The 24,146-nt window shown below is 51.0% G+C and overlaps 1 protein-coding gene across 3 annotated transcripts in view; it reads left to right on the top strand.

The window, feature by feature from the left end:
* OTOF (otoferlin) overlaps positions 1 to 24,146 on the top strand; it is an 82,411-nt gene that overhangs the window by 40,500 nt on the left and 17,765 nt on the right. For all 3 annotated transcript variants that reach the window (XM_062488362.1, XM_062488360.1, XM_062488361.1), the window contains 21 exons: positions 40 to 94; positions 922 to 1,053; positions 1,459 to 1,521; positions 2,366 to 2,450; positions 3,992 to 4,151; positions 5,356 to 5,542; positions 7,778 to 7,964; positions 9,131 to 9,354; positions 10,354 to 10,462; positions 10,914 to 11,097; positions 12,981 to 13,101; positions 13,954 to 14,054; positions 14,439 to 14,529; positions 15,735 to 15,851; positions 17,233 to 17,385; positions 17,818 to 18,007; positions 19,828 to 19,952; positions 20,452 to 20,586; positions 21,192 to 21,353; positions 22,269 to 22,388; positions 23,770 to 23,931. In XM_062488362.1, coding sequence (XP_062344346.1) covers positions 40 to 94; positions 922 to 1,053; positions 1,459 to 1,521; positions 2,366 to 2,450; positions 3,992 to 4,151; positions 5,356 to 5,542; positions 7,778 to 7,964; positions 9,131 to 9,354; positions 10,354 to 10,462; positions 10,914 to 11,097; positions 12,981 to 13,101; positions 13,954 to 14,054; positions 14,439 to 14,529; positions 15,735 to 15,851; positions 17,233 to 17,385; positions 17,818 to 18,007; positions 19,828 to 19,952; positions 20,452 to 20,586; positions 21,192 to 21,353; positions 22,269 to 22,388; positions 23,770 to 23,931 — 2,863 coding nt within the window. The remainder of the gene's footprint in view (positions 1 to 39; positions 95 to 921; positions 1,054 to 1,458; positions 1,522 to 2,365; positions 2,451 to 3,991; positions 4,152 to 5,355; positions 5,543 to 7,777; positions 7,965 to 9,130; positions 9,355 to 10,353; positions 10,463 to 10,913; positions 11,098 to 12,980; positions 13,102 to 13,953; positions 14,055 to 14,438; positions 14,530 to 15,734; positions 15,852 to 17,232; positions 17,386 to 17,817; positions 18,008 to 19,827; positions 19,953 to 20,451; positions 20,587 to 21,191; positions 21,354 to 22,268; positions 22,389 to 23,769; positions 23,932 to 24,146) is intronic.

The raw sequence follows: 24,146 nt of genomic DNA, 5'->3' as shown, positions 1-24,146 counted from the left end.
CATGGATTCCATCTGTGGGTTTCTTCTGCCTCTCCCAAGGTCCAAGCCTGACATCAGGATGGAGCCGAGTGCCGGGAGGCCCATGGATTACCAGGTAGGTGACACCAACCCGGGATCGGGGGACACTGTTTGCAGGGACCGAGCTCCTGGTGGGTCCCAACTCGCTGGGCTTAGAACCAGGACATCCCAAGAGCTGGAATTTCATTGGTGGAGCCATAAACTCAGAATTAAGTAATGGGCTGGGTTTGCTGTCTCCAGCATGCGAAACCTACAGAGCCCAGATTGAGCCCAGATTAAGCCCAAATTAAACCCAAATTAAGATCTCCTTGATATTGTCTCCATGGAATTTCTCCTTGGAGAAATCTTGGGTCCCACCTCACTGGGCTTGGAACCAGGACATCCCAAGAGCTGGAATTTCACTGGTGGAGCCACAGACTCAGGATTAAGTGATGGGCTGGGTTTGTTGTCTCCAGCATGTGAAACCCACAGAGCCCAGATTAAGCCCAAATTAAACCCAAATTAAGATCTCCTTGAGATGGGCTCCGTAGGATTTCTCCTTGGAGCAACCTGGGATAGCAGAATGTGTTGCTGCCCCTGGCAGGGACTGGAATGGAAGGAGCTTTAAGGTCCTTCCCAGTTCCAATCCATGATCCTGTTGTGCTTTCCAGCAGAAGCCAATGGGATCGATCTCCCTTGGTTAAATGCATTGGATTTTTTACGTTGTGTGATGCGCCCACACCCTGGGGCTGGAACAACCGGGATTCCTGGGATCCCCTGCCAGCCCCTCCTCATCTGTGTCCCAGTGGGACCAGCAGGCCCCACGGCACTGGGAATTCTGCCCGGTCAGAGCTTGGGAGGGATGGGTGAAGGCAGCCTGGAGCTGCTCCCAGATTGTGGAAGTTTGGGAATTCCTCTCCCCAGGTCAGCATCACCATCATCGAGGCTCGGCAGCTCGTGGGGCTCAACATGGACCCCGTGGTGTGCGTGGAGGTGGGGGAGGAGAAGAAATACACCTCCATGAAGGAATCCACCAATTGTCCGTACTACAACGAGGTGGGTCTGGCCCCGGTGCTGCTCCAACTCCTCCGGGCTCTTCTGCCCTCCATCCGGTGATTTCTTTCCTATCCCTGTTTTTTTGTTTTTTTTTTTTTGGGGGGGGGGGAAGAGGTTAAGTTCCTGTGGGAATAAGGTGAAATCTCAAACCACACAGGAAGCATTTCCCCTCCGGAATTTTGCGATCAATGATTCCCAGGTTATCTGAGAAATCTGCTCTTCCGCTCCCCACCCTCAGCGGGGGATCGGCGATCCGTGCGGTCCTGCGCTCAGCGTTGGGATAACATGGATGCATCCCTGCTGGGCCACGGGCTGCAGGAGCTCCCCCAGGCAGCCCCAGCTTCTCCAGGGGGGTTTCTCAATCCTGATGGATCCCACCCCTCACGATTCCTCTTTCCCTTCCAGTATTTTGTCTTCGATTTCCACGTCCCCCCCGATGTCATGTTCGACAAAATTATCAAGCTCTCCGTAAGTGACCCCGATGGCCTGGTCCTCGTCCTTTTTGGGGGGGCTTTGGAAGCAAATAAACCATTTTTGGGATGGATTTACGGTCCTTGATGTGAGATTCCCAACAGGAATTCTCCTCTGCAGACCCCCGGTCAGTTTTTCTGTTCCAACCTTCATTCCTGGTTCCACACAGCTCCTGCATTCCCTGTGTCCCTTCATGGGTGATCTCTGGTATTCCAGAGCCAGGTAGAACCAAACCTTGGAATTCTTTTATTTTTGTGGAGAAGAAAGACCTTCCTGAGCCTACCAGGGAAATTCCCCTACCAGGGGCACCAGAGCTGTTGTGGGAATCCAGGACTGGGAATGCTGAGAGCAAAGCTGGGATTTCAGTCTAGCCAAAACCAGGAAGGTAATGGGCAAGAATTCCAGATTCCCTGCACAATTAGCACACATTAATTAGGATCATCCATATCCATCCCGGTGCACAGACTGGCTGTACAATTTCTCCCAATTTTCCTCAAATTCTGAGCATTCTAAAGGCTCTTCCCTCAGTTAAATATTTTGTATTTATATTTACATTTACATCCACATTTACATTTCTATGTATTAGTGTTTGCTGCTGTAGTGGCTGGAAAAGACTTATTTCTTTGAATTGTTTTGCTCATCCCAAATTTAAACTTCCTGGCAATTCCACTAATCAGGAGCTGCCAACCCCACCAAGCCTCTCGGTGTCCTTAGAAACCTCCCCAGACCAAGGAAAACTCCTCAGCTCCTTTCCCATCTGGCACTGGAGACCTCTGGATTGACCTTGTTGTTCCCAGGTCCTGAGAAAATTCCCAAGTGGTTTTCCCCTCTTGATTTCCAGGTGATCCACTCCAAAAACCTCCTGCGGAGCGGGACGTTGGTGGGATCCTTCAAGATGGATGTTGGGACTGTTTATACCCAGCCTGGTATGTGAATGTTGTTTGTAACTGTTCCCGGGCTCGGTGGAGTAAAATTCCCAGCAAAGGAGTCAGGCAGGGGCTGGTTTCCTTGGAAAATGCTTTTCCAATTTTGTGTGAATATCCAAGATATAAACAAGTCATCTGGACTGGCTCGTAGGTCAGGGAAGAGCACTTGGCACCTCTGGAGAAGGGTCTATATCCCATCCTGGAATTGTGGAGTCACTGGACGGTTTGGGTGTGACTGGACTTGAAAGATAATTTAATCCCACCCCTGCCATGGGCAGGGACACTTCCCACTGTCCCAGGCTGCTCCAAGCCTCATCCAACCTTTCCTTGGACACTCACAGGGATCCAGGGGCAGCCACAGCTGCTCTGGGAATTCCAGCCCAGCCCCTCCCCACCCTCCCAGCCGGGAATTCCTTCCCAAGATGCCACCCCAAGCTCCCCTTTCCCAGTGGAAACCATTCCCTGGCTCCTGGCCCTCCAGCCCTTTCCCAAGTTCCAGCTCTTCTGGAGTCCCTTGAGGCTGAGGAAAAGGCTCCGAGGATTCCCTGGATCCTTCCCTGATCCAGCTGCACATTCCCAGTTCTCCCAACCTAGCATTTGATCTATACCCATCCCGACTCCTCTCCAGGAAGGAATTTCAGGATCCAGGGACTTCACTGGGAAATCGGGACTCCAGGAAGGGTCTCCCTTCCCTTTTCCATCCCTGAATTCCATAAAAATCCCTTGGGATGGATCCTGAGTGTCCTGGATCCCAGAATCCTGGAATGGTTTGGGATGGTATTTATGGACCTTCCATCCCATCCCATTCTAACCCTGCCATCCCAGGTTGCTCCAACCTTTCCTTGGACACTGCCAGGGATCCTCTGGGAATTCCAGCCCAGCCCCTCCCCACCCTCCCAGCCAGGAATTCCTTCCCAAGATCCCAAATCCCAAGCTCCTCTTTCCTAGTGGAAGCCATTCCCTGGCTCCTGGCCCTCCAGCCCTTTCCCAAATCCCAGCTCTCCTGGAGCCCCTTGAGGCTCGGGAAGGGGCTCCGAGGTGTACCTGGATCCTTCCCTGATCCAGCTCTCTCAGGGGTCAGTGAGATCCCTCCTGGATGTGCCAGTATCCATCCCTGCCCCACCAAGGGAGAAGCCCCAGGTGACATTCCCAGACAGGACATCAACATCCCTGACAGGAAGGTCCAGGACTGGATCCTATCCTCCATTTCATCCAAGCCTGGAAAAGAGAGAGGTGTTGATTAGAGCTGCTGATCATCGAGTCCAACCATCCTCAGCCCTGCCAAGGCCACCAACACCGCCCCATGTCCCCAAGTGCCACATCCACACGCCTTTAAATCCCTCCAGGAGTGAGGACATCTCCAGCTTATCCCATTGCTCCTCCACCTTCAACAGCAGACGCCCCTTCCCAATGGGATTTTTCCAGGGGTTTGTTGGGATCCCTCACACACAGGGCAGGTCCCGCTTCATGGAAGGCAGTGTCCTGGAGGCGTTGGCCATGTCTGGTTGTGACAAAGGTCTCTCCTGTCCCCTGGGTGGCAGAGCACCAGTTCTACCACAAATGGGCCATCCTGTCCGACCCCGAGGACCTCACGGCCAGCCTCAAGGGCTACCTCAAGTGTGACATCGCTGTGGTGGGCAAAGGGGACAACATCAAGACCCCACACAAGGCCAACGAGACGGATGAGGACGACATTGAAGGGTAGGGATCCGCTGGGATCCGCCTCTTTCTGGCTCCATTGGGAATGGCTTCCCACCTCTCTTTACCTTGGATGGGATAACAGGATCCAAATTTGGGGCTGGTGGAAATCACGGAGCCGTGACGGCAGAGGGATGGATCCGGTGCTTTCCTGAGAGGGAATGTGAGGTCCTGGTGCAATTCCAGGTGGTCTCTGGCACAGAGCTGTTGTTCGTCTGTGGTCAGACCATCCACTTGTGGCTGACCTCCACGGCAACACCAGCCTGATGTCCCCAGACTATACCTGGTGCTCCTGATGGGCCCTGGGTGGGATTGGGATTGGGATTGGGATGCGATCTCATAACCCCAAGGCAGAGCAGGGGGGACGTCTGGATGAGGTTTCCCAGGCTGTGTGTGTGGACAGGGCTCTTGGACTGCCCAGAACATCTCAAAGGTCACGGAACAAAAATCGGAAGCTTTAAGGCTTGGTTCTAACCCCAGAACTTTTCCAGCTAAATGAATACTTCAATTTCAAATCTGCCTCTCAGGCTGTCCCCACATGGAATCATGGAATGGTTTAGGTTGGAAAAGACCTCTGGGATTGAGTCCAGCCATTAACAGTCAGAAACCACCAGCACAGCTCTCCTGACTTGCTGGGGTTTGAGGAAACCACCTCCAGTACTTCTGGAGGGCTACTACTATGGGCTTCACTCCATACTGTAGTGATGATGTTCTACTTATCCCTAAAATTCCTGGAATGGTTTGTTTTGGAAGAGGTCTTCAAGATCACCTTGTTCCAACCCTCCTGCCATGGGCAGGGACACCTTCAACCAGACATGGACATCTAGATTCCTAAAATTCCCCTAGAAATATTTTGTTGACAGCATTCCCATTGACTCATCAATTCCTGCAAAGGAAGAAAGCCACATATTTAAAAAAAAAAAAAAAAAAAAAAAAAAAAACCAATGGATGGAGTTTATTTCATTCCCAAAATAATCCTCGGAGCTCCCCTTGATAAGGAAAAAGCAACTCTTCCACAATCCGAATTCATTCCATTTCCATGGAATGGAGTGGAAGTGGAAAGAGTCAGTGCTCAGAAAATGGAGCAGCTCCTCTTTGGTCTTTTACGGAATGACAAAGGTTGGGGAAGACCTCTGAGATCATCCCATCCAACCTTCAGTCTTCCCACCCCAGCAGCTCTTCCCAGCTCCATCCTCTGACATTCCAGGAATCTCCTGCTCCCAGACGGAGTCCCCCCGGAGCGACAGTGGGCTCGGTTCTACATCAAGATCTACCGCGCCGAGGGGTTGCCGCGGATGAACACCAGCATCATGGCCAACGTCAAGAAGGCTCTCATCGGGGAGAACAAGGACCTGGTGGACCCCTACGTGCAGGTGGCCTTCGCGGGGCAGAAGGTGAGCGGTGACTGCTGGAACCCTGGTCACTGAGAATTTTGGACTTTCTGTGCTGATGGGCGCCGACCCCCAGGAAAACACTGCTTTTGACATGATGTTGGATTTTGCCTTTTTTTGACCCGGAGATGGAGGCAACAGAGAGGTGTTTTTAAAAATCTTTTATTCCATTTTCATTTTTATATGATCAGTGAGACAATACAGATGCTGTAATTTGCTCCATTATAATCAGAAGCCAATTATTTCCTAATTACAACACACTGTAAGTGTTTCTTGGCTTATCAGCTTTTGTCACATCATGCTGCAAAATGCCTTAAAGTCAATCATTTAAAATTGCTCTTCGTGGGTTCTATTGCAATGTATATTTTATAGTTCTATTTTTCCAAATAGAACTATTCTATTTCTAATAGAACTATTATAGAATTATTTCTATTTAGTCTTATTTGCAAGTCCATCCCTTGAAACTTTTTTCTTAGCTCCATTTCTCTCTTAACAATATTTGTCTTATTCCATGACATTTTTAAGTCAGCATTTTTCATTTCCAAATTCGCATACAGATGCACACTGCGTGATCCTTCTGTCAGGCCCTGAGAACTCTCTACAAATCTATTTCCTACAAACTGAGGCCATGGAAAAAGCTTCCAAAATTCAATGATAGAACTAGAATTATGGATGTGTAGTTTGAATAGAGGTGTGTAATATCACATGGTGAAAAACTTAGAGTTTAAGGTCTTAGTATATAGTAATATATAGAAAGCAAGATGGAGATTTTACGGAGGAGGTTTTGTCCTTCTTCTTCACCTTCTTCTTCACGGGTCTGGGTAGTACGGTGTGATTGGATAGAAAAATCCTCATTGTGAGCCACGGGTGATTAGTTAACAGGTTAAAAGTAAAAATAATTTTAAATTAATAAAAATATTAATATTAACAATAAAATTAATAAAAATATTTTTAAATAAAAAGTAAAAATAAAAAGTAAAAATTAATTTAGGTGGCTTTTCTTAATTGGACAATTTGCCCTTAAGATGCCTTGTAGAGAGATACATCTCCAGTTTTAGCTTGTTAGCTTGAAGTGCTCTGGAACTCACTGTAATATAGATAAGAATTAATAAACATCTGAGTCCGAACAAGAACAAGTTTAATAAATTAACAAATAAACAATTGACAATTAATTAATTAATAAACAATTAGTAAACATCTGAGCCCGAACAAGAAATTCCATCTCTCGTGCATTTAATCCCGACCCTGGCAAAAAGAAGCTAGAATGCGGTAGGTGACCGTGGGAGGTGACACCAGCAGGTGGCCATAGATGGTCTCGGTCATCCTTGTGGGTCAGGATGGGCGTGGTCTCACCTGGCACATGGAGGTGGGTGTGGTGTCACCTTGGTTTTGCTCTCCAGGATGGGTTTGAGCCCTCTCCAGTTGAGGAAGTGGGTTCCTTGCTCAGGAGAGGGCAGAATGGGTGGCTCAGGTGGTGAGGTGTCGAGTTTTTCATGGGCCTGGGTCTTCAAAGAGACAGGAGCAGTTGTTGGTTGCTGTGAAGTTTTTTATTGCAGGAATACATCGGTCTCAAAGGTAAAGAGTTCAGAATATTAATAGTTTCTGGCATAGAATCCGAAGTAGTAGCAGCAGCTCCCTGGAATTTCTTCCTCTTCTTCTTCTTTTCTTCTTCATTCTTTCTTCTTCTTCCATTTCTTCTTTTCCTTCTTTTCTCACCCCAGTAGAGGGGATTTTATTCATAAATCATCCAACCAGTTAAAAACATAATTCTAAAACATTCTTCCTACACTTATCAGAGCTTAATTCTAAAGTACAGAGGTAGAGTCAGTTCTTAGACATAATTTACACATACAGTTCTATCTATTCATCTAAATGGTTCTATCTGTTTTATCTGGAAATGCAAGCAATGTTATGCTAGGCTTTTATTATGTCTGGGGCTAAGTTACTGAGCTTTGAGCTAGGCTTTAGGGCTACTGAACTTTAAGCTAGGCTTTAGGGGTTTTTACTCTCTTAAGGCCCTTAAAGTATATTCTTACTTACTTAAAACTAAAACTTACACTAGTGCTTCACATCTGTGCAGCTTAATATATTTTAATTTATCTAAAGGTTTTTATTCAATCCCTGCCTTCTTTTCTCTCTCTGAGGGACTCAGAGAGGTTTCTCTTACACACTCCAACAGTGAGGGGTAGTTTGGGATGTCCAACCCTTGTCTGATATCCATCCCTTCTCAATTCCCAGGGAAAGACATCCATACAGAAGAGCTGCTACGAGCCCCTCTGGAACGAGCAAATCATCTTCACAGAGATGTTTCCCCCGCTGTGCAGACGGATCAAGATCCAGATCCGGGACTCGGACAAGGTCAATGACGTGGCCATCGGGACCCACTTCATTGATCTGAGGAAGGTCTCCAACGAAGGGGACAAAGGTAAAGTTGAAGTGCGGGCATTCCTCCAGCAGAGTTCCCTAAGAGTTTTCCAGGCTCTTCCCCAGCCCTGGAATCCCTTGGTGCTCATCTGGAGAGACCCTGATGTCCTGAAATATGAGAGGTTCCTGGACCGACACCCTGAAAACCCAGACCCGTCACAAACCTTCAGCCAGTACCTGAAAGCAAAGGCACCCCGGAGCAATTTGCTCATCCAAAAGTTGCACGGATGGACGAGCATTTGTCACACTCCCTATTCCCACATAGGGGAAATGAGACATGGGATTGGAAAGGGACTAATGGGGGATTCTCCTTCCTTGATCCTCAAAATGGGGAATTGCTGAATACCTGTCCAGTTCCCATCAGTGCCTTCCCTGTAAATTTCCCTGAAAAAAAACCCAGGAGGCTCTGGGAGGACCTCTGTGCTCTGCACAACTTCCTGAGACGAGGAGACAGCAGGAGGGTTGGGATCTGCTCCCAGGGAACAGGGACAGGAGGAGAGGGAATGACCTCAGGCTGTGCCAGGGTGGGATCAGGTTGGATATTGGGAAAATTCCTTCCTGGAAATAGCTGTTCATCCCTGGCACGGGTGGAGTTTCCATCCCTGGAGGGATTTTAAAGCCATTTGGATGTGGCACTTTGTGACATGGGTTAGTGGTGGCCTTGGAAGTGCGGGGATCCGACAGAAAAACTGCTGGGAAAATCTCCTGTGAATGTGTTAGGCAGGAGATTGAGGTAAAAGACTTAAATCCTTCCACTCAGCCTGGTTGTGCCAGGGCAGGCTCAGCTTGGACAGCAGCAGGAATTTCTCCATGGAAAGGGTGCTCAGGCCTTGGCAGGGGCTGCCCAGGGAGCTTTGCAGTGCCCATCCCTGGAGGTGTCCCAGGAATTCCTGGATGTGGCACTGAGTGCTCTGGGCTGGGGACAAGGAGGGGATCAGGCACATCTGGGACTGGATGGGCTGGGAGGGCTTTTCCAGCCTCAGTGAATCCTGGGATTCCCTAAAAACTCTCTGTGGATGGCAGCAACTGCACTTCCAGGGACACACAAGAACATATCCCAGCCTGTATCACCACACAGACACCAGGAAAGTGACACCAGCCACGAGGGCCAGGACATTCCCTTTTCCCTTTCCATCCCCTTCCCACCTCCTCATTCCATCCCCTCAGGTTTCCTGCCCACCTTCGGCCCCGCCTGGGTGAACATGTACGGCTCCACCAGGAACTACACCCTGATGGATGAGCACCAGGAGCTCAACGAGGGCCTGGGTGAGGGCGTCTCCTTCCGCGCCCGGCTCCTGCTGGGCCTGGCCGTGGAGATCCTGGACACCACCAACCCCGAGATCAACAGCTCCACCGAGGTGCAGGTGGAGCAGGCCACGGCGGTGGCCGATGTAAGTCCCCCATGTGACCCCACAGGTGTCCCTGTGACCCCACAGCAGCCAGGGGAGCAGTTTGGGGTCTCAGGAATATTGGATTGTTACCTTTGGTCTCATATATCGAGGGTTTTGGGGTGTTGCCGCAGCTGTTCTGCGTCTCGCAGGGCTACAGAAGTAAATCTTGCAGGATTCAAGGTTTTAGGGTCGTTCCAGTGCTCACTTCCCTTAGGAGCGCTGGGAATGTCAGAGTGACATTGTCTGTCTGTCACTGGCACAGCTTTCCCAGAGAAGCTGTGACTGATCCATCCCTGGAAGTGTCCAAGGCCAGGCTTGAAGAACCCTGGGATAGGGGAAGGTGACCCTGCTCATGAAACCAGATGACATTTAAGGTCCCTTCCCACCCAAACTATTCCATGATTTCTATCATCTCCTAATCTTAGGGATGTTTCTCCATGTGGGAAATGCACACAGACAGCAACTCATCCCTTAATTCCAGTTTTCCCACTCTTATCCTGATGGTTTTCAATCAGAAGCCTGGGATCTCATTTATTCCTCAGCCAGGGGGAATGAAACCACCTGGAAACAGAATCATTCCAATTCCATGGGAGCATCCATGCTCCTGGATTTTTGTGATTTGATCAATTCAGTGGCAGTGAACTCATTCTATTCCTGAACGTGCCTGAAAGCCCCTCCAGAGCTTGGATCCGGGGCGATGGATCCCAACACAGTCCAAGGTTATCTTCAACTAAAAGATATGGAATCTTTAATTTAAAGACTAAAAAATCTTATTAAGGATTTACATTAAACATTGAAAAATATTTTTTAAAAAATTTAAAAAATATTACACTGAACTTTAAAAAATCATTATTAAATCTTTAATTAAACACTCTCTACAAAGAGCCAAGAGATGGGAGACAAAACCTTCCTGGTCCCTTTGGAAATAGCATCCCAAGGGATGGACCTGTCTCTCCCTCCGGCCCTGGCCCTCAGTCCTGGGATCTCTTTCTCCTGCAGAACTGCAGTGGGAAGATGGAGGAATTCTTCCTCTTCGGAGCCTTCCTGGAGGCCACCATGATCGACAGGAAGATTGGGGACAAACCCATTAACTTTGAGGTCACCATAGGTTGGTTGTTTTCTGGGGAGTGTGATGGTGGTGAAAATCAGAACCCAAAGCTGGGAGTGGGGTTTTTCTCGATTTTCCACTCCAACCCCTGCCACAGCGGCTTTGGGGAGCAGGAAATGGCTCCTCCATGGGCATGAGGGATGTGGGATCCCATGTCCTGTATTTTGTGCCTGCTGGGCTTTGGCCAGTGGAGCTGATCCCTCTCCCATTCTGGCTTTGTGCTCTGGAGACACCAGCTCCAGAAGGGAACACATTCCCAGGGGATTGAGAAGGGACAGGAGCAGGGCATAGACACCCTTCCTTAATTTCCAGCTCCTGGATGTGGTTCTGGGAAGTCAAACCCCAACGTTCTCTGTGATTCCAGCAGAGAAAACTTCTGCCAATGTGAATTCAACCCCAGAGCTGGGAGTTAGAACCCTGAGAATCGATTCCATCTCTTTTTGTCCTTGAGGTAACTATGGCAACCAGGTGGATGGCTCCAGCAAACCCGTCCTGCGAAGGAAGAAAGAAGGAGGGGATGGGGATGAAGAGGAGTCGGAGCTGCTCCAGAATTCCAGTGAGGATGATGGTGGTGAGGATGGAGAGCTGGTCTCCGTTTCCTCATCCCAGCCCATGAAGCCCCTGGTCACGGACAGGTCAGTGTGTCCACCTGGGCATGGACTGGTCAGTGTGTCCACTTGGATTTGTGTGGTCAGTGTGTCCATCCGGGCATGGAGTGGTCAGTGTGTCCACCCGGGCATGGACTGGTCAGTGTGTTCCCCTGGATATTTGTGGTCAGTGTGTCCATCCTGGTCACGGACAGGTCAGTGTGTCCACCTTTTGTGGCACTTGGGGTCATGGGTCAGTGGTGGCCTCGGCAATGTCGAGATCCCAGATGGGAAAACTGCTGGAAAAATCTGGAAATGCATCAGGCAGGAGATTGGGATAAAAAGGTTCAGATCCTCTGACTGGTGGGATGTGCCTGGCAAGGTCTGGGTTTGCATACCAAGAACTGGGATAAGGAAGATAATTGGATTTAAGATTACGAGATTTGTTTTAAAGTGGATTTTCATCAAGGTTTAGCAGTAGATTTGTGTTAATTGAATTCACTTTAATGTAATTCACTTTGATTAAATTCACTTTGATTAAATCAACTGGGAAAAGAATATCCAGGGAAGATAAGTGTCTTCCTGGAACTCCCTCCCTGTTTCCATGCAGTTAAGTCCCCCTGGAATTCCCTCCCTCTTTCCAGGAATATCCAGTGAAGTCCCCTTGGAATTCCCTACTCTGTTCCTCAGCTCCTTGTCCAGATGAATCCCAAGTTCTGATGTTCTGGGGCCTCTCCCACCCTGGTTTTCCAAAAATCTCCAGCTTCTGGGAGCTGGTGGCCTCAGCCACAGGGCTCTGCTGACATCTCCTGGTGGGAATACCCAGGAAGAGCTGGAGCTGGATTTTGCTCCTGGTGATTCCAGGTGCAGCAGGATTCCCCTTTCCAGGTGCCTCATGGACAGGTTGGACAGGGGTTGGAGCAACTGGGAGGTTTCAGAATCCCAGGATGGTTCAGGTGGGATCTTAAAGATAATCCAGTTCCAACCTTCCACCATCCCAGGGTGCTCCAAGCCCCTTCCAACCCAGCCTTGGACCCTCCCAGGAATGGGATGCACCAATGCATCCTGGGCCTGGCATTGGGAATGGCCTTGGGAGAAACGGAGCCTCTGTTCTGCAGTGTGAGTTTATTGCTCCCACATCACATTTCCCTGGCGGGGATTTTTCCCGATGAAGCAGAGTCGGAACCTCTGGGTTGCTTTAGGAAGCGCGGTTTATTTCTCTGATCTTCTCCATAGGCAGGGACGGTGAGTTCATCTCACAGATCTCCACCAGAAGTGGCCCAGAACTCACGGGACTTCTGATTACAAGACCTTTTAAGGGTTTATTAGCCCATAAAACACTGCCAGCAAGAGTATTTCTGTTTCTAACCCAATACTGAAATATTTCATTTTATTGACTCATACTCCAGCGTGAGTTTTCTTAGCCAATCACATTATGACACACAAACCTACAGCGCTGCACTCTAAAACTTCTGGTTACTTTTGTAACTACTTTTATTTTTTTCTATATCTTAAACTCTAAATGCTAAACTTTACTTAATTTATCATGTCTCCACTTTAGACTACAAATCCACATTCTGGCTTCTAGCACCTAAGTTTGGATGTCTCCTCCAAGGTTTCAAATCAAATCCTGTTAAATTCTAAGCTTTGGTTTATAGGCTGAATGTTTTGAGATTTCCTTGCATTTTGAATTCCAACATTGCAGGGTGCAGCTGAAGCCGCCTCCCTTCCTCTCCTGAGCTCCTGCATCCCCCCTTCCCACCACGGCATTGCCTCCTGGGAGAGGGATGGGATGGGATGGGATGGGATGGGATGGGATGGGATGGGATGGGATGGGATGGGATGGGATGGGATGGGATGGGATGGGATGGGAGCTCTTCCAGGCCACGATTGTCACCCCCACAGAATTTTTCTCCCACCTCCTCTTGCAGGAATTATTTCCACCTGCCTTACCTGGAGAAGAAGCCCTGCATCTATATCCGGAGCTGGTGGCAGGACCAGCGGCGCCGACTCTACAACGCCAACATCATGGACAAGATCGCCGACAAGCTGGTCAGGGGTGGACAGGGACGGACAGGGAGGGGTGGAGGGATGGGGGGACACAGCTGGGACACGGGGCTGGCACCAGGCGCAGCCACATCCAGGAGGTGCAAAGCAGGGACAGACAGTGCCTGGAAAGGGCAAAATTCCCAGTGAGGGATCACCAAATTCCATCAGCTCCTTGAGAATTCTGCGGGTCAGATCCAAATGTTCCCACAAAAGGGAATGGGTGCAGAGGCTTTGTCACCTGGGCTGGAGGGATGAAACATTCATATGGCAGAGCCAGGGAAGGGAAAGCTCCAGGGAGAGCTCAGAGCCCCTTCCAGAGCCTAAAGGAGCTCCAGGAGAGCTGGAGAGGGACTGGGGTCAAGGGATGGAGGGACAGAACACAGGGAGTGGGTACAAACCAGAAAAGAGGAGATTTGGATGGGATATTGGGATGGAATTCTTCCCTGTGAGGGTGGGGAGGTGTGCAGGCTCCAAGGCATATGGTTTGGAGCAACCTGGGGTACTGGAAGTGTCCCTGCCTGTGGCAGTGGAGTTGGAATTCAATTATTCCCACCCAAACCATTCTGTGATTTTATGATTAAATACCATTCATTCCCAAGGAGCCTTCAGGAGAGCTCCACATTGGCAGGGTCACAGCAGGATCTGGGAAGGTCCCCCTGCCAGGTCCCTCCAAGAGGGTTTAGATCTTCCAAACTCCAGCTCACTCCTTGAGGGCACCAGAACCATTCCCAACGCCCAGAGCTGGGTCCCTGGACGTGTTCCAGGGAAGCAGCCGAGGTTTTCCTCGGTGTGGGATTGGATTAGGGGAGTTCCCCCAGCCCCTCACTCCTCACGCTGTCCCTGTTGGCGCTGCAGGAGGAGGGGCTCAATGACGTGCAGGAGATGATCAAGACGGAGAAGCCACACCCGGAGCGCCGGCTCCGAGGGGTCCTGGAGGAGCTGAGCAGCGGCTGCCTGTGAGTGAAACGTGGGCAGGGTGGCACCGTGCGTGTCCCTGCTCCCAGCAGGCAAGGCTTACCATGGCCTTGTCCTTGGGACAATGGGACAACATTCCATGACACTGGCACGATCCTGGATCTTTTGCCTTGGGCTGGAGCGTGGTGCTGCCATCTGCACCCCAAACACCCCAAAGCAGGCGTGAAAACCTCAGTCCTGTGGCCTCCACAGGCTGGTGGTACCTGATGACACCTCCTGTCCCCTCCTGACTTTGAGTCCGCAGTGTGAACCAGCTTCTCACCCACAGCTTTGTTGGAGATTGGAGGGAATTGAGAGCGTTTCCTTCCAGGAACCTCCCTGGGGAATGTTCCCATGGGAATCACCCTGCCGGCCTTTTCCCGCAGGCGCTTCCTGACCTTGGCTGACAAGGACCAGCACCACTCATCCCGCACGAGGCTGGACCGGGAGAGGCTCAAATCCTGCATGCGGGAGCTGGTGAGTGGGATCCGTTCCCTAAAGGGGCTCCAGGAGGGCTGGAGAGGGAATTGGGATGAGGCCTGGAGGGACAGGACACAGGGAGTGCTTTCCCACTGCCAGAGGTCAGGGATAGATGGGATATTGGGAAGCAATTGTTCCCTGTGGCATGGGTTGTTCACAGAAGCTTTGGGAAGAGTGGAGGAGTATTCCTGAGCAGGGGCTGGAATTTGGTCCATGGACACACTGGTTTCCAGTCCCTGTGGATTGAGAGTTTGGGGTTCAATTCTGAGCAGAGGAGCCCAAAGCCCACTCGGGTTTCACCCAAGTCCCAGATGTCACTTGGACCTCTGATGCTTCCCCTCCACCAGACTCTGGAAAGAAACTTGGGAGCACACAGGAGCTGGAAAGGGGAATTTTTGGGAATGCCACAGAGCAGAACTGCCACAGGGACAGAGGTTTGGAGTGATTTTGGGAACTCTGGAGGGCAGAGCTGCCACAGGGACAGAGGTTTAGGGTGATTTTGGGAACCCTACAGGGCAGAGCTGCCCCAAGGACAGAGGTTTGGGGTGATTTTGGGAACTCTGCAGAGCAGAGCTGCCACAGGGACAGAGGTTTAGGGTGATTTTGGGAACCCTACAGGGCAGAGCTGCCCCAAGGACAGAGGTTTGGGGTGATTTTGGGAACTCTGCAGAGCAGAGCTGCCACAGGGACAGAGGTTTAGGGTGATTTTGGGAACCCTACAGGGCAGAGCTGCCCCAAGGACAGAGGTTTGGGGTGATTTTGGGAACTCTGCAGAGCAGAGCTGCCACAGGGACAGAGGTTTGGGTGTGGTGGCACCACTCCTTGCCATGGGTGTGCAGGACAGCTGGAGGAGGAGCTGGTGGCTTGTTCAGCTGGCACAGCCACAGACACCAACTTCCATGGCCAGCTGCATCCTTGAGAGCCAGAATTTGTCAAATTCCACACGTCCACATGGAAGCTCCAAGGGTCAAGTGCTGGGTGAGAATGGGAGAGGCTCCTTCCATAGGCCACCCCAAATTTCTCCAAGCTCAGGTGACACCTTTGTGGTTGCCATCTTTTCCTGGGCTGTCTCTGCCCTCTCAGGGGCTCTCCCATGCCAAGGTCAACAAAAGGGTGTCTGATGGGTTCCACCCAAACCTGGTGGGATTGTGATGCCTTTCCTTTGTCCGGGCTGTGTCCTGATGTCCCGACTGTCTCTGCAGGAGAACATGGCCCAGCAGGCCACGGCCCTGCGCTCCCAGGTCAAGAGGAACACCATGAAGGACAAGCTGAAGCTGGTGCAGAACTTCCTGCAGAAGCTGCGGTTCCTGGCGGATGAGGTGGATCCCTCAGGGACAGAGGGGACTCTGGCTGGGGCACCTCATGGAGACAGAAAGCTGGGATGGATAGGGAGGGGAGGGATGGACAGGGATGGATGGACAGAGATGGATGGACAGAGATGGATGGATGGATGGATGGACAGAGATGGATGGATGGATGGATGGATGGATGGATGGATGGATGGATGGATGGATGGATGGATGGATGGTCCAGAGATCCATGGAGGGATGGGTGGATGGATCCATGGGGGGATCCATGGATGAAGGGATGGATGGATGATGCATGAATGCATGCATGGAGGGATGGAGGGATGGAGACCTCCAAGGCCAGGAGAGGTCCCTCTGCAAGGAGCCATTCCAAACCCATGAGCTACCCCATGATCCCTGTGCACTCCTGGGTGGGAATGAGCCAATAGAAAATAAATTCAAGAGTTTCCCTGGCAGAGACAGGGCTGGGTCCTCCTACAGCAGAACTGGGGATATTTCAGCCAGTCCCAGACATGGAGGGATCCTGTGAATCCCTGGGAAATCAGGAACCGGAAGGTGACGCATCAAATCCCAGACTGGTTTGGGTGGGAAGGGATTTGAAATCCCACGGCACCTTCCACTGTCCCTTCCACCTGCTCCAAGCCCCAGTGTCCAGCCTGGCCTGGAACATTCCAGGGATCCAGGGGCAGTCACAGCTTCTCTGGGAATTCCAGCCCAGCCCCTCCCCACCCTCCCAGCCAAGAATTCCTTCCCAATATTGCATCCATCCCCACCCTCTGGAAAGTGGGAAGCCATTCCCTGTGTCCTGTCCCTCCATGCCTTGTCTTCAGTCCCTCTCCAGCTCTCCTGGAGCCCCTTTAGGCTCCAAAATGATTCCATGACATTTTTCCAACTTAGGACTGGCTCAGTGGGGGTTCTTGGCCCTGGAGCTGCAGCTGTTCCACCTCCTGCTTTCATTCCCCATGGAATGCTCCCAGCTCCATCTTTGGTTACAGCCAGGCCTTCCCTGGCCCTGACCCAAACCCAAATTTGAGGTGTGATGGGCCCTATCCAGACTGGGAACATCTTCCCTAGAAATGGATGAAGGAATGGCCGCTGCCCTCCTTTCCCCAAGACCACTGAAGGAGCAGAGGAGGAAAACATTCTATGCCCAAATTTATATTTTTTAAACTGTAACCAACATAAATCCCATTTCCTTTCCTGATGGGCTTAGCTCTGAGCAGCCTTTTCAGACAGGAAATCTTAAAAAATTTTCTGCTGCCTCCAGTGTGGCAGCAGGCACATCCATCTTCCATGCCATCTGCTGGATTTTCCTCCAGCAGGTCTCCAGCCCCACCAGCACCTCAGTGGGCAGAACTGGGGCACTGACAGGGCTCTCCTGTGGCATTCCCAGCCCCAGCACACGATTCCCGATGTTTTCATCTGGATGATGAGCAACAACAAGCGCATCGCTTATGCCCGCATCCCTTCTAAGGACATCCTGTACTCCATCGTGGATGAGGAGATGGGGAAGGACTGCGCCAAAGTGAAGACAGTTTTCCTCAAGGTGAGGATCCGTCTGTCCCAGGGGAGCTGCAGACAAGAGGAGAGAAGCAGAGGGAATTTGGGAGATCAGGATGAGAGTCTTGTATCCATTTTTTCATGGGGTTTGAATATTGGAAAAATATGATCTGTACTGTGCTGGTAGGGGTGATAATCTGTTCCTAGGGAGGGTGAAGCACTGACTTTACCCAGCCCAGGAAGTGGGAATTGTTTGGAAAGAGGGAGATGTTTAATCCAGCTGTAAATCCCGAGAATTTCTGACTAAGGAAAGGGAAACCACAGTGGGAAGAGGACAATGTAAGAGCCAGAGCAGGGTCACGATCCCAAAGGATTCTTGGGTTTAAGGAACAGCAGCACAATGCCCCAATGAGGTTGGGTGCTCCAAGAGAGGTCTGTCCATATTCCCGATATCCGTGTGAACTCTTCCATTCCTCAGCTCCCTGGGAAGAGGGGGTTCGGCCCCGCTGGCTGGACAGTCCAAGCCAAGATGGAGATCTACCTGTGGCTGGGCCTCAACAAGCAGCGCAAGGACTTCCTGAGCGGCCTCCCCTGTGGGTTCGAAGAGAAGAAAGTCCCCCGAGGCCAAAACCTGCCCTCCTTCCCACCCATCAGCCTCCTGTACACCAGTAAGGACTTCCCAAGGGATGGGGCATAGAGAGGGCGGGAGGGAGCCTGGCTGGACATCCCCTGGTCCAGACACTTCCAGGAGCTAAGGGGGGAAACGTTATGGTTGTCCCAGGAGTACTGGGAGGTTGGGAATTGTCCCAACTATCCCAAACCTCTTCCGAGTTGTTTCTGTTGTGCACACAACAAGCAATATGCCAAGGAAATGCGTATCCATCTGTGATTCACGCTTGGAGTTGAAATCCTTCACCCATGAACAAAACCAGGCTCCTGAGACATCCCTTGGATGGGCTCTGTCTTGGTTTGAAAGACAAGTGTCTGCTAAGGAAGTCAGGAACTTCTCTTGAAATGGAAAATGTAACCCCCCCCCTCCCTCCAAATTATTTTAATTTTGAAATTAAGGAGCTGTCAGGCAAAGATATGGGAATAGGAATAACAGTTCCTTACTAGGAAAATTAAAACAAAAATACAGAAATACAAAAAGACCCCAAACAAACCCAAAACACTGACAGAGTCAGAATCCAAGCTGACCCCCTGTCAGTCAGTCTGGGTGTTGGAGCAGCCCCATGAAATGGTGGATGCAGTCCTGCAGTGACAGATGTGGTTCTGTTGGAGCAGTGCTCCTGGAGAAGGTGCAGTTTTCCTCTGAAGGTCCAGTGATGATGTAGAAGGGTCTGGTTTTCCTCTGGAATCCAGTGGGAAAAGGCTGCTCTGATGTTCCAAATCTCAGATTTTATCTGGGTAGGGAATGCTTGGCTCCTGCCCCTGGGTGGAGCATCTCCCAATGGGATGATGGAATTTTATCAGCCATGCAGTGGGACTCAATGGCCCATTAACAGGAGATATCTCCTGGAGGGAGGATGGGATGTGGGAAAGAGAAAGAACAGTGCCCCAGCTGGTTTAACAGCTGTTCATGAACAGGAGATATCTCCAGAGAGATAAGGATCACTGCCCCAGCTGGTTTAACAGCTGTCCATGAACAGGAGATATCTCCCCAGAGATAAGGATCACTGCCCCAGCTGGTTTAACAGCTGGTTCATGAACAGGAGATATCTCCAGAGAGATAAGGATCACTGCCCCAGCTGGTTTAACAGCTGTCCATGAACAGGAGATATCTCCAGAGAGATAAGGATCACTGCCCCAGCTGGTTTAACAGCTGTTCATGAACAGGAGATATCTCCACAGAGATAAGGATCACTGCCCCAGCTGGTTTAACAGCTGTCCATGAACAGGAGATATCTCCCCAGAGATAAGGATCACTGCCCCAGCTGGTTTAACAGCTGTCCATGAACAGGAGATATCTCCCCAGAGATAAGGATCACTGCCCCAGCTGGTTTAACAGCTGGTTCATGAACAGGAGATATCTCCCCAGAGATAAGGATCACTGCCCCAGCTGGTTTCACAGCTGTCCATGAACAGGAGATATCTCCCCAGAGATAAGGATCACTGCCCCAGCTGGTTTAACAGCTGTCCATGAACAGGAGATATCTCCACAGAGATAAGGATCACTGCCCCAGCTGGTCTAACAGCTGGTCCATGAACAGGAGATATCTCCAGAGAGATAAGGATCACTGCCCCAGCTGGTTTAACAGCTGGTTCATGAACAGGAGATATCTCCACAGAGATAAGGATCACTGCCCCAGCTGGTTTCACAGCTGGTTCATGAACAGGAGATATCTCCACAGAGATAAGGATCACTGCCCCAGCTGGTTTCACAGCAGGTGGTAGAACACACTCTGCTGATCACACCCTGCTCTGTGAGCCAAGACAGGCTCCCAGAGCTCATCCCAAACCATCCCATCCCATTCCCTCCCTCTTCCAGAGAAACAGGTGTTCCAGCTGCGAGCCCACATGTACCAAGCCAGGAGTTTGTTCGCAGCCGACAGCAGCGGCCTCTCGGATCCCTTCGCACGGGTCTTCTTCATCTCCCAGAGCCAGTGCACGGAGGTGAACATTCCTGGGATGCATGGGTGGAGGGATGCAGGGATGGCTGATTCCGCAGGTTCCCATGGCACAGATCCCATGAACAAGGATTAGTCTGATCCTGGGCTCCTGCAGTGGGAGAGCACCTCTGGAACTGGGCATTGACTTTTCCAGGAGAACTCTCCCCAGGAGCCCATTCTCAAAATATATCCCACACGCCAGTGGCTGTGATTCCCCCAGTTCTCTGTGATTCCTTGTGATTCCCTGCTGGTTTAGGCACAACAAGGTCACATTAAAGTGATTTTTCAGTCTTCCCAGTCCAAGGGCTGCCAAGTTTTAGGAACACTGGACACTGGGAATAATCCATCTCTGCTCATCTGCTACTGGATTGTTTCCCTCAGCGGAATCCCTGGGAGATTCTCAATGCCTCCCTGATCCAAAAAATGCACAGCAGCCCCACCTGCCACCCTTTTCCAGGACCCTGGTCCATTCCTGGAGCAGTAGGAATCTCCCAATTTCCCAGGTTCTCAATGAGACCCTTTGCCCAACCTGGGACCAGCTCCTGGTGTTCGACAACGTGGAGCTGTACGGGGAAGCTCATGAGATGCGGGATGATCCCCCCATCATCGTCATCGAGATCTATGACCAGGACACTGTGGTAAGAAAATCCCACATGCAATTGTGCATGGTATGGATGTTGGGATCTCACCAGATTTGGGTGGTGGCAGAGGAGGCAGAGGATTTGGGGAGCTTTTTCTTTTCTTTCCTGATCCTTGGAAAATGGTCACTCCACATCTCCCACAGAGCTGCTGCTGCTCCTAAATCTCAGATGTGATTCAATGTATCTTATTTTGGGAGAGGGAAGAAAGAGTCTGTGGCCAAGGAGCTTTTCCATTTGGGACAACAGCTCATCCCTGGCCTCCTTGAAGGAGTAATCAGTGAAAGTTTTCCCTGAGCTTTGGCACCCAAAGACCAGAGCGCTGATCCCATTCCTGTTCCAGCCATGATGGGGAGAACCACAGGGCTAATCTTGGAATTCCCATGTTGGATCCCTAACCCCAAGTGCTCCTGGGGAGAATTGCAGGGCTAATTTTGGAATTCTAGTGTTGGATCCCCAATCCCAAGTGTTCTTGGGGAGAGCCATGGGGCTAATTTTGGAATTCTCCTGTTGGATTCCAAACCCCAGGGGCTTCTGAGGAGAACCATGGGGCTAATTTTGGAATTCCCATGTTGGATCCCCAACCCCAAAGCCTCTTTCTGTAGGGAAAAGCCGACTTCATGGGCCGGACATTCGCCAAGCCGGTGGTGAAGATGTCGGATGAACAGTACTGCCCCCCACGCTTCCCACCACAGCTGGAATATTACCAGATCTACCGCGGCAATGCCACAGCCGGGGACCTGCTGGCCGCCTTCGAGCTGCTCCAGGTGCCAGCTGGATGAAGGGATGGGAAGAATGGATGCAGGGTTGGAAGGGAGAGGGGTTTAATTTATGGAGAACTGGGTAACTGGGAATAACTGCCCCTTCACCTGGTCATTGGTCTGCTGACCCCTTGTAGTCGCTCTTGGATGGATCAACCACTTGTTGTTCGTCAAAGATACCTGGAAGTGTCCAAGGTTGGGATGGATGGCGCTAAGAGCAGCCTGGAAAGGTGTAAGGTGAATTCCAGGGTTGGAATTCAGTGGTCTTTAAAGTCCCTCCCAGCCATCCCATGATTCATAGTCTGGGGCAATGCCAGAGTTAAATTCTTCCACTTCTGAGCCTCGTGTTCCATCCACTGAAATGCTTTTCCTACTGGGTTTGTTGCTCCCACATCACATTTCCTTGGCGGGGATTTTTCCCGATGAAGCAGAGTCGGAACCTCTGGGTTGCTTTAGGAAGCGCGGTTTATTTCTCTGATCTTCTCCATAGGCAGGGACGGTGAGTTCGTCTCACAGATCTCCACCAGAAGTGGCCCAGAACTCACGGGACTTCTGATTACAAGACCTTTTAAGGGTTTATTAGCCCATAAAACACTGCCAGCAAGAGTATTTCTGTTTCTAACCCAATACTGAAATATTTCATTTTATTGACTCATACACCTTCTGCTCCTGAGTCTTCCTCTTCCCAAAGCTGCTGCCCTGGGGTCTCAGCCCTCTGAGCTACCCCAGATCCAACAACTGGGACCAGTTCCTGCTGAGACACAACCCAACTCTCCCTGGAATTCTGGGTGGAATGAGTTGGTCTTTGACTTCCTTCCAAGCAAAACCAATCTGTGATTCCACAGTCCTGTGAGAAGGACCAAAAACTGCTTCCCAGCAGCTCAGATGAGCAGATCCTAATCCATGATCCATCTCTTCCAGATCGGCCCTGGGGGTAAATCAGACTTACCCCCAATCGATGGCCCCATGGACGTGGACCGAGGTCCCATCCTGCCGGTGCCTCTGGGAATTCGGCCAGTGCTGAGCAGATACCGAGTGGAGGTAACCAATGTCCACGTGGGGCCTTGCCTGGGGCAGGAGAGCATCTCCAAGGATGTTGGAAGGGCAGGAAGGAACCAGGAGTCAAGGATCTGTCTGTGGTAGCTGTACTGGGAACCAGACTGCAGCATCCCTAAAAAAAAAAAAAAAAAAAAACCAAAAAAAACCCAGGGAATTAGATCATTCCTTGCTGTCAAACCTGGACAGGACAGCGAGTGAGCAGCACCCAGGCTGAGATGCAGCTCAGGGAACATTAGGGATGGACATGGAGCTGGATCATCTCTCAAAGCAATCCCATAGCTCAGGTGTTGAGTATCCCATCAACCTCAGGAAATGAGAATGGGATGCCTCTCACGTATACATGGATATCTAAAGGGGGATTTTGTATTCAAAATAGTGTGGGCACAACCCAGGGCAGTGCCTGTCCCCTGTGCTGGCACTGCTGGGACACCTCCAGTGCTGGGGACAGCTCTGGGCCCCTCCTGACAGGAGAGCCCTGGAGGGGCTGGAGCGTGTCCAGGGAAGGGAACGGAGCTGGGGAAGGGGCTGGAGCCCCAGGAGAGGCTGAGGGAGCTGGGAAAGGGGCTGAGCCTGGGGAAAAGGAGGCTCAGGGGGGACCTTGTGGCTCTGCACAACTCCCTGACAGGAGGGGACAGCCAGGGGGCTTCTGGATGTGGCACTCAGTGCTCTGGACTGGGGACAAGGTGGGGACTGGTGACAGGTTGGACTCAATGATCCTGGAGGGCTTTTCCAAAGGATTCCATGGTTCTGTTGATGTGTCCCATGAGGGTCCCTGTCCCTTGGAGATCCTGGTGGGGATCCATGATCCAGGCAATGCCCACAGGGATGTTCAGGGCACATCTCAGCCCTGGGTGAAGGTGTCTCTGCTCAGGTGAGGTGCTGCTGGCCAGGTCTCCAGAGCAACTTTGGCTCCTGGTGCTCCACACATTTGCATTGTGATAAATGAGTTGTGTTCCTCACAATTTTAATACAGCTGTGGGGAATGAGGAGGTGGGGAAAATCTCAGTTTTGGGGAATTTTGGGTGGTGGTAGTCTGTTATCCCAGGTAGGGACAGGGAAGTTTCCCCAGTGACACTGATTCCTCTGGGACAAAGCAATGGCAGTGCTGGATCCAGAGCCACCACAGAGGAACAGAGCTGCTCTGTGGATTCCCAGGGCAGGAAAAGGCCAAAAAAAGGGAGAAAACCAGGAAAATGGATGTCGAGGGCAGCAGACCTTGGGCTGCAGAGTGTCAGGAGGAGATACCTCGGGGATCCACCACTGCCCTGTGATGACATCAGCAGTGGGATCCCTCTCCATGGAGAACCAGCTCCCAGGGATCCTCCCTCTCACATTCATATGCTCCCTCCTCCTCCTGCCCTAGATCTTGTTCTGGGGGCTCAGGGACCTGAAGAGAGTGAACCTGGCCCAGGTGGACCGGCCCCGTGTGGACATTGAGTGTGCTGGGAAGGGTGTCCAGTCTGCCCTGATCCAGAACTACAAGAAAAACCCCAACTTCAGCACTTTGGTCAAGTGGTTTGAAGTGGTGAGTGTGGCCCCTTCCCTCTGATCCCTCAGGTGGAACCTGGAATTTCAGGAACCCACCATGGCTCCAAGCCCTTTACTCCAGTTTTCCCAAAGCAACAGAGCACATGGACACCATTCCTTTACCTGAGGGTTCCCAAGCCACATTTTGAGGGAACAGCTCTGGTCTTCTTCCCCCAGAATGATCCCAGATCTGGTCCTAACTAACATTCCCAG

Source organism: Cinclus cinclus, chromosome 3, assembly GCF_963662255.1.
Source record: "Cinclus cinclus chromosome 3, bCinCin1.1, whole genome shotgun sequence".
NCBI classification, from domain to species: Eukaryota; Metazoa; Chordata; class Aves; order Passeriformes; family Cinclidae; genus Cinclus; species Cinclus cinclus.
Note: the sequence above shows the minus strand (reverse complement) of the source record. Positions and strands in the feature narration are given on the sequence as shown.